At 38.5% G+C, this 17,156-nt stretch overlaps 1 protein-coding gene and 2 non-coding genes across 3 annotated transcripts; all 3 read left to right on the top strand.

Annotated features, from left to right (window-relative positions):
• The first annotated feature begins 230 nt into the window (after nt 1-230).
• On the top strand, nt 231-354 carry Trnal-caa (transfer RNA leucine (anticodon CAA)). Its single transcript has 2 exons — nt 231-268; nt 309-354. It is a non-coding gene; the product is annotated as a tRNA-Leu (tRNA).
• A 2,578-nt stretch (nt 355-2,932) lies between these two features.
• Nucleotides 2,933-3,055, top strand: Trnal-caa (transfer RNA leucine (anticodon CAA)). The gene is made up of 2 exons: nt 2,933-2,970; nt 3,010-3,055. It is a non-coding gene; the product is annotated as a tRNA-Leu (tRNA).
• Nucleotides 3,056-8,959: 5,904 nt separating this feature from the next.
• LOC140137610 (cytochrome P450 2U1-like) lies at nt 8,960-16,854 on the top strand. The gene is made up of 2 exons (XM_072159346.1): nt 8,960-9,919; nt 16,658-16,854. The coding sequence occupies exons 1-2, from the start codon at nt 8,995-8,997 to the stop codon at nt 16,840-16,842; spliced, it is 1,110 nt and encodes a 369-aa protein (XP_072015447.1). The 5' UTR covers nt 8,960-8,994; the 3' UTR covers nt 16,843-16,854.
• The last annotated feature ends 302 nt before the right edge of the window (nt 16,855-17,156 follow it).

Raw genomic sequence — 17,156 nt, 5'->3', positions numbered from 1 at the left:
GATGTGGAAGGAAAATCAATAGATTGTACAATTAGTGCAAAAGTATTAGAAAAGTTTGCGTAAACAATTGAAAGCATTTTTCTGTCGCATTTAAAATGCGCTGTTTTGTTCCAAGCATATACAATAATATTTCTTTTTAGTTTTAATGATGAAATATCTGAAAATTAATTTTTTGTTCGCGTTACTATTCACAAGATTACATTCGAAGTTGCTGTTGATGCTGACATCGTGTCAGGATGGCCGAGTGGTTTAAGGCGCCAGACTCAAGGACAAATCCTTACGGCATGGTTCTGTGCTGTATATGGGGATTCTGGTCTCCGAATGGAGGCGTGGGTTCGAATCCCACTTCTGACACACTTTTTTTGTGCTTTCATTATCATTAACAACAAGTACCGCAAAAAGATTAACACGGTCCATAGATTTTCATCATAGCATGTGTCTCTAGCTTTTGGGACAAACAAACAAACAAACAAATACTTATCTTAAAAATATTGAACCTACGGAGATGTTATAAATTGATAAATGTTTTGAATAAAGCATGTACTTTTAATCAAAATGATTCCACTTCTGACAATATTTTAGCCTTTATTTTTTCCCTTTCCCTTTTTTCAACCCCCTTATCAGCAGTAGAAAGATACATCATAGGCATATCCTTATCTGCATAGCATAGAGCCTAGCTACTTCATCAATAGCCTTATCAGCAGAAGATAGCTACTTTCTATGGATTGGCTTGCATGCACTCGATTATCAGTAGTACGTAACTGCTATGATACATTAACAATAATTATCAGCAGGCCTAAGCTATAAACAATTTCTTTCAATTTATATTTTACATTTTTAGGCTGCAGATGTATTTGTTGTTTACGGTTTACGGAACCATAATTTATGATCAAATGAAATTCAAAGAAATTGGCGTCTTTTATTGTTTTTTTTAATTCATTTTGAAAAACAGCAGAAAGAACGGTAGAAAAATAACGGTAATATTATTGAAATGATTGATGCAGGAAGAAAATCATAGATTGTACAATTCAATTGCAAAATTTGAGTGATTTTTATTGATATCTTTATTTTTAAAAGCATTTTTTTCTGTCGCTGAGACTGCAATAGCAAAGTGCTATTTTAAAATGCCATGATTAATTTTGAAGGATTTCTGAAAAAGATGAAAGACTTTAATGTGAAAATGCACTGATTTGATCTTACCGAAAGTGTAGACATCAAAAGGCGATGGGTTCAGTATAGTTCCCAGCTGTTTGAGGCACAAGATGACAAGGTGTATGTACAGTGTGAAACGAGTGAGGAAGAACCTCCACCATTGAGATCTGAAGTTGAGCTTGCCATGGAACAAATGAAAAATGCTAAGTCACCTGGCATTGATAATGTAGCTTCTGAGTTGTGGAAGGCAACTGGGAAAGAAGGGATAGACCTAATGTGGCGTCTATGTGGTATCATCTGGAAAAAGAAGAAATGGCCGAGAGACTGGTGCAGGGCAGTATTTATTCCATTGCCAAAGAAGGAAATTTGAAAGAGTGTGCCAATCACCGGACCATCAGCCTGATTTGTCATGCAAGTAAAGTGCTTCTGAAGATCATCATCAAGAGAATGAAGAACAAAATGGAGCAAGAAATATCTGATGAGCAGGCAGGATTTCGTGAAGGAAGGGGTACTAGGGACCAAATTGTCAATATCAGGAATGTGATTGAGAAATGCAGAGAGCATAGACTTCCTCTTTACATGTGCTTCATAGATTACAGTAAAGCTTTTGACTGTGTTAGCCACCCTCAGATGTGGGAAACTATGAAAAAGATGGGTTTCCCAAGTCATCTTGTGAATCTGATCAGCTGCTTATATGAAGACCAAGAATCGGCAGTCAGAACAAGTAGTGGAGACACAGATTGGTTCAAGATTGGAAGAGGCTTACGACAGGGCTGTGTGCTATCACCAAACCTATTTAACATCTACTCTGAAGACATAATGAGAACAGCTTTAGAGGGGTTTGAAGGTGGAGTGAAGTTTAGCGGTACAAGAATTACTAACCTGAGGTACGCCGATGATACCACTCTTATTTGTAGCAGCAGAGTAGAGCTGATTGATCTTTTGAAGCGCATCAAAGAGGCCAGCGAAGAAAAACACCTTCTCCTGAACACAAAGAAGACAAAAATAATGGTTGTAGACAGAGAGCGGAAAAGTGATGAGTTTGTGATAGATGGACAGCAGATTGAGGAGGTGAAGCAATTTGAATATCTGGGTTCAATGATTAACAACAGTGGTGACAGCACAACTGAAATTAAGAGAAGACTGGCTATTGCAAGGACAACTGTGCAGGGCATGTCAAGCATATGGAAAAGCAGAGGCCTATCCATTGACCTCAAGGTACGCCTATTTCGTGCAACTGTGTTTTCCATTGCCACTTATGGATGCGAGTCTTGGGCTATGACCAAGAATGATAGGAAAAGAGTAGATGCTTTTGAGATGTGGTGTTACAGGAGGCTTCTACGAGTGACATGGAAAGACAGGAGAACAAATTCCTGGATCCTCGACAAGATTGGTACAAGTCTAACCATCAGAAGCGGCATAATGGAGAGAAAGCTGAAGTACTTTGGCCATATTGTCAGGAAACATGGAGGTGTAGAAAAACAGATTTTGCAAGGGGCTATGGAAGGCAAACGAGGAAGAGGACGTCCACCAACATCTTGGACTACGTGAAGCTGGTTTCTAACCAGGGAATGCAAGGTGCAACGCACTTGGCATCAGATCGAGTGAGATGGCGTACTCTTGTGAAGACCACAGCAGCGCTACACAGCGCCACCTGACACAGAGAGAGAGATGATACACTTCTTTTTAGTTTTAATGATGAAATATCTGGAAATTAATTTTTTGTTCGAGTTACTATTCGGAAGTTTACATTCGAAGTTGCTGTTGATGCTGACATCGTGTCAGGATGGCCGAGTGGTCTAAGGCGCCAGACTCAAGGACAATTCCTTACGGCATGGTTCTGTGCTGTATTGGGGATTCTGGTCTCCGAATGGAGGCGTGGGTTCGAATCCCACTTCTGACACACTTTTTTGTGCTTTTATTATCATTAACGACAGGTACCGCAAAAAGATTAACACGGTCCATGGATTTTCGTCATAGCATGTGTCTCTCATGGGACAAACAAACAAACAAACAAATAGGCCTACTTATCTTAAAAATATGGAACCTACGGAGATGTTATAAATTGATAAATGTTTTGAATAAAGCATGTACTTTTAATCAAAATGATTCCACTTCTGACACTATTTTAGCCTTTATTTGTTCCCTTTCCCTTTTTTCAACACCCTTATCATCAGTAGAAAGATACATTCATACCCTTATCTGCATAGCGTAGAGCCTACCTACTTCATCAATAGCCTTATCAGCAGTAGATAGCTACTTTAAAATAAATGGATCTGGCTTGCATGCGCTCGCTTATCAGTAGTAGATCACTAATACATCAACAATACTGAAGTATCTTTCAATTTATATTTTACATCTTTAGGCTGGCTTTGTTGTTTACGGTTAACGGAACCATAACTTATGATAAATGAAATTCAAAGAAATTGGCATCTTTGTCTTACTTCCTCGCGCGCTGTACCCACATTATTTTTGAAAAACAGCAGAAAGAACGGTAGAAAAATAACGGTTATATTATTGAATTGGTTGATGTAGGAGGAAAATCAATATAGTGTACAATTCAATTGTAAAATGTGAGTAATTTTTATTGATAACTTCATTTTTAAAAGAATTTTTTCTGTCGCTGAGCACAGCACTCAACATGCATGGATGCTATTACCCAGTGCCTTGGTTAGGGGATGTGTGCAATAACTATGAGCCATGGTGCGAGGGTAAAATTGGGGGAAGGGGGAGGGGGCAAGCATTTTTTGGCATGCCGAGAGGGAGGGACCATCAATATTTGGCACACATTCATGATGGAGCGCTTTTAAAATAAAATGCTCTTAAAAGGCTTATGGAATCATGTACGGGGGGAGGGGGTGGCACATGATTCCATAAATTTGGCATGTGCGGGGGGAGGGGGTGGCAAAGATTTTACGGGTGGCCAGGGGGGGGGGCATTTTTTGGCGGTCATTTGGACATTTTCTCCCCCGGGAGGCTCATAATTATTGTACAGTCCCTTAGAGCATAGGTTCACTATACACTGTGTGCCACGTCATCATGATTATGTTGGAAGCACTTCAGTCAGCCACCTGGACAACCGATTCTTTAGAAATGCTTAGTCGCGCTAAAAGTCGATCGATACATGTTAAAATCAGCACAATTCAGAGATACACCTTTTGCTATGAAATTAATTTTCTCGGTCAAATATAAAGCAATTTTTTTTTTCTTCAGTAATGTCAGTTAAAAACTTGGTGCTTGGATATATATATTTTTTTTAAAATCCTGGTGTTAAAATAAGCATCAAATTGTGTCTTTTAGTGTAATATTTTTGATTTTTATAGGCCTTGAGTTCGCCCGCGAGCTTTTTACGGAATTGGTTTTTTTTCGTCTCAAACTAATATAGTTTGCTCAAGAAAGATATTTCCCACCTCTGTAACGCACATCGTGTGGGTCTATATATTATAGTTTTGTCAGAATTTCCGTTTTTATTTTCCCCTTTTCCCTTCATGCTCCGAAAATGTCAAACTCAGTACTATTATCTCGTGAGCAACCAGCAGAAATAGTCGATATTTTCATTGTTGTCATCCAGGGCAATTTTCCATTGAAAGGCAAATATTGCCCGACCAGCGATTTAGTAGCCCAAATCCCCAATTGGGTTTTCTGGTAAATGAGGTGAATTTTAAAAATTTGCTCCCGTGATAGCCTGCAATATCAATTTATATGGATTCCATGATTATGAAAACCATTTTGTCTGTCTGTTTGTTTGTTTACCTAGGTTAGTCCGTATTTTCTCTTAAAAGAGACGCACGCTTGAGGTCCATGGGAAAATGCACGGTCCAAACCTAGAAAAATCAGCGTGTTATTATACGGGATTTTAATCTTCTGTCCCTCCTATCTCCAGGTGAATTTTGTATGACCTACCCCCCCCACCCCCGCCCCCCATCGCGGGTTGCCATTTTCATTACACCCTTCAGACTTGTGTTCGGGTTTGTTTTTAATTTGACATGTAGGCGTATACCTAAATGTATAGCTATCATGCTATATATTATTATGTAATATCATGTACATGTAGGCCTATGGGGTGGGGTGGGTGCAGAGGTGTGTGAGGTGGGTAGTGGGGGTGTATGTAGGGAAACTTTGGGGTGGTACTCAACACACTTTAACCATGACTTCCAATGCAAGGCTTATTGTTGCCACAAATGTTTTTTTTCCCTTAAGGTTATTTAATAAGTTTTTATAAAATTCCATGTTTAACCTGGTATTGTTTTGGCTGCTTCATTAGGGCCTATGACTTTCGGTGGGTTTCCAAAAGCAGTTTTAAACAAACACAAACCCAGGGATATCGATCCACAATGCTAGTATTAGCCTTGGATTTCACGCGTTGATTTTGAAACAATTTCAGGCGGGAGTAAAAAATGGTGAAATCAAAACGGAAATTCTGACAAAACTATGATATATCGCTCACGGTGATGTGCGTTAGAAAGTTGGGAAAAATCCTTCATTAGCGAACTATATTACTTTGAAAAGCTAAAAGGTTGATCCAAAAAAGGCTCGCTGGCAGAGTTTAAGCCTATCAAAATCGAAAATCTTACACGAAGTGACTGAATTTCACGCCTAAGTTTAACACTAGGATTTGAAAAAAAAATACAGTATCAAGCACTACAATTTGACCTGACATTTACTGAAAAATGAAAATGATTGCTTTTTATTTGGCCGAGAAAATTAATTTTACATTGAAAAGGTGTAACTCAAAATTTAGCTCATTTCAACACCAAATTCGATCGTTTGTATTGCCTCATTAAATGACTGAGTGAGCCTTGCAGAACAAAAAGAATCGGTTGTCCAGGTTGCTAACTACACAAATTACATTGTAGTCAAAGTAGCATGTTGATACAGATGCTGCTGGTTTCATATTTGTGTCGAATCCAAAATGGCAGCAAGTTCAGCTTTTTATCAATGATTTCCGGGTCATCGTTTACTAACATTTTACTTCTGGTTGTTATACTTGTGACTGTGTTCTTCTTTCAATCTTAAAAGAACAACTTACCGCCAGGACCATGGAATCCAATTCCTTACAACAAAATATTTTTTCATTATAGATTTTTGAAAGTCTATTTTATTTTTCATTTGAGCATAATCTAGCAGTTGATGTTGTTGTTGCAAACTGTGCGCACAGTAATAAAACAATAATTTGTTTAAAATATTTTGTTTTTCTGATGACTTGTAAATGTGTAAAAGTGTAAATGACGATGACGACGACGATGATGATGATGATGGTGATGATGATGGTGATAATGATGATGGTTTAGATGATGATGGATAATACAACTGATGTCAGATGATTATTAGAGTCGTGATGGTGACGATGATGGCAGTGATGAGGGATTTAATTTAGTATGAATTTCAATCCCTCCCCACCCACCAGTCAATGTTGTTTTGATACTGAGACAGGAACGGACAATTGGTCTAGTATTGGCTCCAACATTGCTTTGGGGGTTGTAAGCAATATGAAACATTAATGTTTGCCACTCATGTTACTTGTAATGTTTAAACAAAGAGCACGTTTCTATGGTATCACTCACAGCATGGAACTAGTAGACATGCTCACATTTTCGGCAAGCCCCACGTGTCAAGGCCAAATCGACTTTTACAATGTTTATTGAAGAGATAAGATATGCATAATCTTAGTTTGCGAGAAGATAAGAGGTCAAACATTTCCATGTTAAAATAGAATTACATGCTAGGCATGTTTGTTCCTCTTGTCGTTTGTGTATTAATTATCATCATCATCATCATCATCATCATCATCATCGTCATCATCATCATCATCATCATCATCATCATCATCATCATCATCATCATCATCGTCATAATTATCATCATCATCGTCGTCGTCGTCGTCGTCATCATCATCATCATATCATCATCATCATCACCATCATCATTACCTGACTACTAGCCACAACTGAAACCCATACCAAGGAAAATAAAATATCAATTTTGCTGCAAACCCTCAGAGAAAATTAATATACAAATATTTAAAATCGTGTTTTATTACAACGTATCTAATAGTAATAGGAATTTACACACAACCATGACAACTGCTAAATTAAGCTGAAATGAAGAAAAAATAGACTATAAAAAAGTCTAAAATGAAAATAAATGTTGTTTTACATTGGCTTTGCTCCCAGCATCGCTTACGCGCTCTACAAAGGCGAACCACTCTACAAGTTTTTCATGAAGCTTGGTAACAAACATGGACAAGTATTTTCGTTCACAGCACTTGGGATGCCTGTCGTAGTTCTGAATGAATACCCATTGCAAGCAATACGTGAGGCTTTTCAAAATACAAAACTGAGTGATAGAGGTGAAAATGAAATGCAAGTCAAGGCCTACAAGGAGTAGAAATTAAAATTGCAAAGAGCAACTGCAGCAGCAGCAGCAATACGGCGGCGGCGGCGATGGCGGCGACGATGACCACCACCATCACCATCAACGTCTTCGACATCACCATCCTCAACCATTAGTTATTAGTTGTTGTAAAAGCCATAATATACATTGGAATTTTGTTAATTTTGTTCAAACTTGATTTTTGGTACATTATGTATAGGCCTATATGCTTACACATGTCCCAGCTCACATCTAAACATGCTAAATGGAATCAGCTAAATTCGTTATGTTTGTCAGGTCAATAGAGCAGCTGACATAATGCCATATTCAGACAAAAGTCCCACATAGCACTCCACGTAAAACGTCCAAAATAGCCAGGGGTTCTTTATCTAGATATTTCGACTTAAAATTTGCAAATCGTATATTATGGCTCTAATGTTCACTTTAAATGATATAGGCCTAAGTTTGATTCAAGTTTATAGCCATAGCCAGACAATACCAACAGTTATTACACGAATATACACATATATTTTAGCTTATTTTATAGCTCTTTTTAACATAGATTCTATATTAATCTTTTCTTGCCTTTTTGTGGTAATTTTTATTCTGCACATTTTTGTGCAAATTGAGGGCGATATTTACTTACAGTTTAAATTCAAATTACCCAAATAATATCAGCTATTCCTTACATTTCATGATAAATAATTTGCAACCAGATTCTGGTTGCACATGAATATTAAGCAGGTTGCAAACTTTCACTGAGAATGCGCAGTTGTGTCCAAGACCGAGTTTGTTGTTTTTAGAACTTCAGATCGTGATATTGTCACAACGGCGCAGTACACACGACGCGGTACACGGGCGCAGCTAGTCAGTCGTGCTATGGCGCATTAACCAAAGTCGCAAGCATGGGTCTGCCACAATTTGAACTGTAAGATAATCAGTCGTCACTACGAAGCATAACACAGTACATGCGCAGTGTAGACGGCTGGTGGAATAAGTCCAAGTGTCTACCCCTTAGATTATTAATACACAGATTGGAATTTTCCATGCCTGTGCCCTCTAAGCGTACTCGAATTCAGACCTGGCGACATCGCTTATCTTACGCGAGAAGTTTCTTTTGCTCACGCGGTACCTGACTTAGCGTCGATCCCCTGAGGCAACATGCCATGTTTCCGCGGTATGGTCTACCCCTTCTAAAGATGCAAACAAGATTTAAGATAAATAGCGCCATCATTGTTCACTTTTTCTTTAAAATGACTGCAGTTTACATGACATCAAACAACTGTGTTCCATGGTCGACACATCTCCATCATTCTTCCACCACTCAAGCAAGGTGTAAAATTACTATTTCACCATGATTTATCGGCTGTTTGTTTTGTTTATAGTCATGTGAAATGTGAAATCATAATATTAACTAGCTTAGTCCGAACTATGTTTTATCATTTTCTTGCAGATAACAAATGGGATGACATGGGACCATATCGGATTTTCGCTCTAGCATGCTTCCGTCAATTTGGAGTCGGAACATCTCGTTTTGAGGAGCCCATAAGTAAAGAAAGCACATATATGATAGAGGAGTTAGCCAATCTTAAAGGCCAAGCTGTCGATCTTACTTGGCATTTCAATAATGCTGTATCAAACATTATTTGTAAAGTCGTTTTTGGAACCCGATTTGAACTTTCCGACGAGCGCATTCATCGGCTTACGAATCTTTTGAATCGTCAAAATGAACTGGCAGGGTCAGGTGGCTTGGAAATGAATATTCCAATCAACATCCCAAGTAAAGCGAAGCAAGAAATTAAAAAAGTTCTTGATGAGCTGCATGAATTCATAAACGAAATGGTTGAAAGTCATCGTAAAAATTTTGACCTCAATAACTTGAATGACGTAATCGATTTGTGGTTGAATGAGATACGACTTCACAAATCCGACGATCCTAGTTCTTTCCGCCATCCAGATAATATGGTCGGACAATTATTACTTCTGTTCTTAGCTGGTACAGACACAACTTCAAATACACTTCGGTGGGGCAGTCAATACCTTATCCGATACCCTAAGGTGCAGGATCGCATACATTGCGAAATCGACACGGTAGTCGGTCGTAACCGGTTACCAAAGCTGGCTGATAAACCGAATCTCCCTTATACACAATCCGTTATTGCGGAGCTTGATCGAATCACTTCACTTGCACCGCTGTCTGTATTTCATGTAGCAGGAGACACGACAACTTTCCGTGGCTACACCATCCCGAAGAATAGCGTGGTGATTTCTAACTTGTATGCAGTGAGACACAGCCCTGAAATATGGGGAGACCCAGAAGAGTTCAGACCAGAACGATTTTTGGATGATGATGGTAACTTTCTTGAACCGGATGAATTGATTCCATTTGGAGTAGGTAGGTAATGAAACAGATTAATACCGGGTTTTATTTGCCTTACATTCGATATTGTAATTTAATTTGAGGTGACCGTAACAATTTGAATCTGGATTCCATCCATTTCAAACAAAAGAAAGTTATGCGTTTATATACTGACTCATATTTACTTGCACATACACCACCCATGCTTACCAAACTCTTACCTTTTATGATATCCATATGTTTCAAAAAGCCGTCTTTATGTATAAATATCATAATAAATTACTTCCACATTTGTTTCTAGTTATTTTGTTTTAGTTAATGCCGTCCATGATTATCATGGGATCAGTATCGCCCAACCAATTTTGTTACAGATTGTGCATGAAATACTATCAAAGGACAAGGTCCCATTACTCCCATATCATGGAACGACATTGATGTTTCTATTTCGTAATTCAACATCATTCAATCCATTTAAAGATGGATGATCTGACAGCCTCACCCCCGCCCCCCCCCCTCAATTTTTTCTATCAAAATGGAGATTTGGGCATCAGAAGAATGCTCATATTTTTCTCATAATCACTGTGAGATTTTATTCTGTTTAGATGTTATGAATGAAAAAGTGAAGCCTCGTCCCCAATTGTGGTATAACACACATACCGTTCTATGGGCCACTGTGAAACAGGTTTTTACTTCATAGTCCGGGAGACTGTGGTCGGCCGTGGGATTTTAATGATTAAAACATCTCACCTATCTAGATACCTTCTATAGGTCCCAAAGAGCAAGAAAAGTTTTGGTGGACAAATCTGAGGTGTGGCAGAAGGCGGCCATCTTGATTTTCAAAATGGCCGCCATTTTTGATATTATTGTTACTATAACCCGAGTTGTGAATATCCCACGAGGCTAATTTTGGTGGCAATACCCATATTTCCAATACCTAGGAGTCTAATAAACGTAGTGCCAGCATTCTAGGGGAACAATAAGACTGGCAGCCATCTTGATTTTCAAAATGGCTGCCATTTTAACATTTTTTACTATAACTTGAGTTGTGAATATCCTATGAGTCTCATTTTAGCGGTAATATCCACATTGTCAATACTAACAAGATCAAAAAACATCGTGCCAGATTGCTAGGGGTACAATGAGATAAAGAGGCACCTGGAATTTCAAAATGGCGGCCATTTAGGGTCTATTTTCAACAATGACTCTGGCTCTGAATGTTGTATAAAGTTCTTCACCTTTCATGAGAATTGCTTAAATGCTTGTAAATCACTACTGAACTGAAAAGGCATGTCTTTCAGTCATTTGTGCAAGTTACTCCACTTGAACACTTTTTTAATACTGAATTTGTTTTATAAGTAAATCTGTTAAAACAGTATTATACACATTATAGTTCATTACAACTATCATCTTTAACATCTCATAGGTACACATTTTCTTATTCTCATATTTATCTGACTCAATAGAACAGCCATAAAGTTCGGTACGATTCATTACGTTTCTTCGACACTTGCAGCGATAGTTGTCACGTGGTCATTACTGCATAATTTCCAGAAATCATCCCAGCCATAATGCTGTGGGTCATGGTAACTCTGGAATTGGAACGATATTATTGTACCAATTCAAATCATCGTCTGGTATGCGTTCTCATGATAGCTGATATTTATATGGCAGCAGACCCTTTGAGTGAACCTGTCGTCTCTTCTTCAAGAGCCACCACCTAACATATGTTATATTTGTGTGAGGCAAATACCACTTGTATGCTTCAATAGCAGATGGTCGTTCTTCTACACCAACCTGTGAAAATGCATACACTATTATGAGTCAAGTTCTTTCAGCACCTGCCAAAACTATATGCTGCTGGCAGTTTTGCCTTGCGAGCATATCCAGTGATGTCTGCCTCCGATAGAGCATGGAATCCACAAAAAGACGCTCCCTTCCCAGCACCAAGGCATATTGTAGATGGGCGCAAGCAGATTATTCTACGTTTTCTGCAACTCCTCTCACAAAGAACGTATCTTTAAAGACTTGTGGGTAGAGTTTATATAGCTAGGACGAGGATATCTGTATCTGTCAAATAAACCATGAGAGACATGGAACCATTTGCTGTGGTATTAATGCAATGTAAAATTGACTTTTTCTTGGGAGCCTGAGAGACCTTCAACTTCTCTATGTGTGGCTTTTGCTGGGTCTCGTCAAGTAATAACAAGACCATTTGCCTAAGGATTTTGTTACCTTATGTAGTTCATCTTTATAGTCTTCAGATGGGCAAACATATCTGCATGCACGTCTTGGGAAATGATGTATTGGTAAACTTGGTGTTTGTTAGTCACTCTACATGTTATTGTTTTCAGAGACTCACCAACAACACAAACTACACTTCATCATAAAGTGTATACTTTTTGCCAGTACCGTTCTTTCAACGCCTGCCAAAACCTCTGCCATACCATCAATGCGAAGACTGCAACACATTTTCAGCAGATGTATCAGATTGTGCAGCAGTCTCACCATCCATTACCTCAGGCAGTGTATGTATTGTCTTTGGTACTCCTTCAAGGATTGACATTAAGCTAGTCTTGAATGTAGCATGAAGAAAGAAACAAACAGCTGCAAACAAAGATCTTGGTACAACTGAACACTCATTGGTGTCAACCGCCTCTCTGAAGTCAATATCTCGTGCTCTCGAGACAATAAGCAAGCGATGAAAGAGTGCCCATCCCTGAGTTATACCAGCTGATCGCCAATATTGACTTTCACTTTCATCCCAGCTGATGACCACATCTTGAGCTGCAGCATTTCATTGGAGCCTACAAATTCACATTTCCTGTTGTGATTCTGTCTTGAAGATATTTGGCAAATATTTCTTTTTCTTACTGGAATTCGTCAGGTATAATTACTTTTGTAACGAAGTTGATCACTTTGTCACATTCATTTGCAAACAAACTTTCTGAAATGGTTGATGATATGTGTGAGGAGAGCAGCATTCTCCTCCTGAAGCTTGGCCGTTGCTTTTATGTGTTCATTGTGTGTTTTTGCTTTATCTGTGTGGTTATATCAGCAACTGTCTCTGCTTATGTTTCTATACAAGCAAATTCAGGAGCAACCAGGAAAAACTTGTGTGGGAAACTGATACCTCTGCTGCAAAATGTGTTGCAGTCATTGACAGTATAGTTTATCTCTAATCTCAAGATACACTAAAAATATTAAAACGAGCTCTGACTTAGCATAAAATAGCAAACCATTTTATAGAACGACACTGGCAAAAGTACGATGAGTCGGTGACTATGATGAAGTGCATTTGCATTAGAGATGTAGAAGGTCTCTCATGTTTCCAAGAAGAAATCTAATTCTACATTGTATTAATGTCTCAGCACATGTCCATCTAGATTTATTCCCCAGATACAGATGTCCTAGTCTTAGCCATTAGAATGCTACCCAAATCTTTGTAAAGATAATCTTTTGTGACAGTTGCAGGGGTAATAACTACAATGGTTTGAGTGTCGGAAAGGCAGCATCTCTCTCTGGATTCCACGCACTATTGGGGCAGACATCACTTGAAGATTTGCTGGCAAGGCAAAGCTGCAGTTTTGGCAGACGCTGAAAGAACTTGACTCAGATAATGATATAGTGTATGCACTTTCACAGCTTGGTGTAGCAGAGAGATGCATCCGATGCAGTCTTGTCTGCCATTGAAGCATTTAGTAAGTTGTAATTTGCCTCGCACAGTTTTAACAAAATGTAGCAGATGTTAGGTGGTGGCTCTTGACAAAGCTGCCGCCAACTGGAGCTTCACTTGTACCAGACATCATGAGACAATGATTTGGCACAATGATGTTGTCCCAAGTCCAGAGTTACCACGACCCCAGCATTATGGCTGTGATGTTGTTGATGGACAATTCCTACCAGTGATGACAACTTTGCCTCCCGCTCCATCCAGCTAGCAGCAGCAGTGACCCATTTGTTGAAATGTGAATTTTTTTAGTCAAAATGTGACAATAATTGCTGCAATTAGTGCCGAAGGAATAATAGACTGCACTGTACCATATTTATGTAAAATAAATGCCATATCAATGTAAAATTGACTTTTTCTTGGGAGCCTGAGAGACTTTCAACTTCTCTATGTGTGGCTTTTGCTGGGTCTCGTCAAGTAATAACAAGACCATTTGCCTAAGGATTTTGTTACCTTATGTAGTTCATCTTTATAGTCTTCAGATGGGCAAACATATCTGCATGCACGTCTTGGGAAATGATGTATTGGTAAACTTGGTGTTTGTTAGTCACTCTACATGTTATTGTTTTCAGAGACTCACCAACAACACAAACTACACTTCATCATAAAGTGTATACTTTTTGCCAGTACCGTTCTTTCAACGCCTGCCAAAACCTCTGCCATACCATCAATGTGAAGACTGCAACACATTTTCAGCAGATGTATCAGATTGTGCAGCAGTCTCACCATCCATTACCTCAGGCAGTGTATGTATTGTCTTTGTTACTCCTTCAAGGATTGACATTAAGCTAGTCTTGAATGTAGCATGAAGAAAGAAACAAACAGCTGCAAACAAAGATCTTGGTACAACTGAACACTCATTGGTGTCAACCGCCTCTCTGAAGTCAATATCTCGTGCTCTCGAGACAATAAGCAAGCGATGAAAGAGTGCCCATCCCTGAGTTATACCAGCTGATCGCCAATATTGACTTTCACTTTCATCCCAGCTGATGACCACATCTTGAGCTGCAGCATTTCATTGGAGCCTACAAATTCACATTTCCTGTTGTGATTCTGTCTTGATGATATTTGGCAAATATTTCTTTTTCTTACTGGAATTCGTCAGGTATAATTACTTTTGTAACGAAGTTGATCACTTTGTCACATTCATTTGCAAACAAACTTTCTGAAATGGTTGATGATATGTGTGAGGAGAGCAGCATTCTCCTCCTGAAGCTTGGCCGTTGCTTTTATGTGTTCATTGTGTGTTTTTGCTTTATCTGTGTGGTTATATCAGCAACTGTCTCTGCTTATGTTTCTATACAAGCAAATTCAGGAGCAACCAGGAAAAACTTGTGTGGGAAACTGATACCTCTGCTGCAAAATGTGTTGCAGTCATTGACAGTATAGTTTATCTCTAATCTCGAGATACACTAAAATATTAAAACGAGCTCTGACTTAGCATAAAATAGCAAACCATTTTATAGAACGACACTGGCAAAAGTACGATGAGTCGGTGAATGTAGCAGATGTTAGGTGGTGGCTCTTGAAAAAGCTGCCGCCAACTGGAGCTTCACTTGTACCAGACATCATGAGACAATGATTTGGCACAATGATGTTGTCCCAAGTCCAGAGTTACCACGACCCCAGCATTATGGCTGTGATGTTGTTGATGGACAATTCCTACCAGTGATGACAACTTTGCCTCTCGCTGCATCCAGCTAGCAGCAGCAGTGACCCATTTGTTGAAATATGAATTTTTTTAGTAAATATGTGACAATAATTGCTGCAATTAGTGCCGAAGGAATAATAGACTGAACTGTACCATATTTTGTGGCTGTTCTATTGAGTCAAATGAATGTGAGAAAAAGAATGCGTCCCTTTGTGTATGTATGGGGTTAATTACCATAATAGCGTTTAATCCTTGATGTATTACAAAACAAGTTCACAGAAGGGTACAACTGGAGACTGTGGAGTAAAGTGTACAAGTGCAGTAACTTGTACAATGACTGAAAGTTGTAAAAGTGAAACTAAAATGCATTTTCAATTCATTAGTAATTTACAAATATGTGAGCATTTCTCATGACAGGTGAAGAACTTTATAGGACATTCAGAGCTAGAGTCATTGTTATCATTAGACCATAAATGGCAGCCATTTTGAAATTCCAGATAGCTGTTATGTCATTGTTCCCCTAGCAATCTGGCACCATGTTTTTTAACTTGTTGGTATTGATAATGTGGATATTACCACTAAAATGAGACTCGTAGGATATTCAAAACTCCAGTTATAGTGAAAAAGGTTAAAATGGCAGCCATTTTGAAGATGACTGCCAGTCTCATTGTACCCCTAGCAATCTGGCACCATGTTTTTTGAATTGGTTGGTATTGACAATGTGGGTTTTACCGCTAAAATGAGGATAGGATATTCACAGCTCAAGTTATAGTTAAAAATGGTAAAATGCACAAATCTGCCATTGCCGAACATGTTGCTAATCAAAACCACATAATTGGGTGGGAGGAGGCTCAAGTTATTGACCAAGAATCTGACAGAACTACACGCTGGCTAAAGGAAGCAATCTGGATCAGGAGCAGAGGAAAAGACACTATGAATAAAGACGAGGGGGCCTACCGACTGGACAAAATTTATGACCAGGTCATAAATACTCGGCAACAAGAAAGTTTGGGATAGCGTTTCGGAACTTGAACTAGGAAAGAAACCAAGTTAAGTTTTTATGTTAGCAAAGATATTACTGATTCTACAGCATATCACATTTACGCCATTATCCCCTTTTCTGAAAAGTAAAAATACAATATTATTGCTCATCATGAAAATCAAATTTATGCTAGGAAAGCTTGATATGCGCGAAAATGTCTGGACGAATTAGTTAATTCAGCAAAGCGTTTAAACCCAAACTATTAAAGAAACCAAATAAAGTTTTTCTGTTAGCCAGTCATTGACAGCTCATCTTTAAAATTTCCTTCGTCACCATTTTGTTATCCAGCGTAGATATGCCCATTATGACATTTTCTTATTCTATGAAAATATATTTTTATCCTTTTTGTTGTAGGGCGCCGTGTTTGTCTTGGTGAAGCACTCGCGAGACAAGAACTCTTTATCTTCTTTACCCATCTTCTGCATCAGTTCAAATTTGAGAAGACATCTGAGGACGCACCGATGCCTACCTTGAAACCAATCGACGGGCTTGTCCTACATCCTGAACCGTACAAACTGAGAGTCACTAAACGTGACTAAATCTGGTATCCTCTTTTTTAAAGTGTTTTTTGCTTATTTTCGGTAATATTTATATCCAGGAAATCAGATTCTGAAGGATAAGCCATCTGGATTTTTAAATATCTTACACAACGGTCTTTGTCTGTGTTATTTTGGTTTACTTTTCTGTAAAGTTTATTTGACTGTTTTTGATATAGCTATAAACTTGACGAATCAAACATTCCGTGTATGAAAAAGTAGAAACACTTAAATTTCTATTCAATCTCTACCAATGGAGAGTTTTATTTATAAATCAAATAAAGACCATCGACACATTTCACACATAAAATAATATA

The sequence above is a fragment of the Amphiura filiformis genome, chromosome 17 (assembly GCF_039555335.1).
Source record: "Amphiura filiformis chromosome 17, Afil_fr2py, whole genome shotgun sequence".
In the NCBI taxonomy this organism is placed as follows: Eukaryota; Metazoa; Echinodermata; class Ophiuroidea; order Amphilepidida; family Amphiuridae; genus Amphiura; species Amphiura filiformis.
Note: the sequence above shows the minus strand (reverse complement) of the source record. Positions and strands in the feature narration are given on the sequence as shown.

What these genes read in the sequence shown, in the direction of transcription:
- LOC140137610 (XM_072159346.1), top strand. Translation starts at nt 8,995, where the DNA reads ATGGGACCATATCGGATTTTCGCTCTAGCATGCTTCCGTCAATTTGGA. An exon ending in ATTGATTCCATTTGGAGTAG is followed by an intron (nt 9,920 to 16,657) that starts GTAGGTAATGAA and finishes TTTTTGTTGTAG; the next exon opens with GGCGCCGTGTTTGTCTTGGT.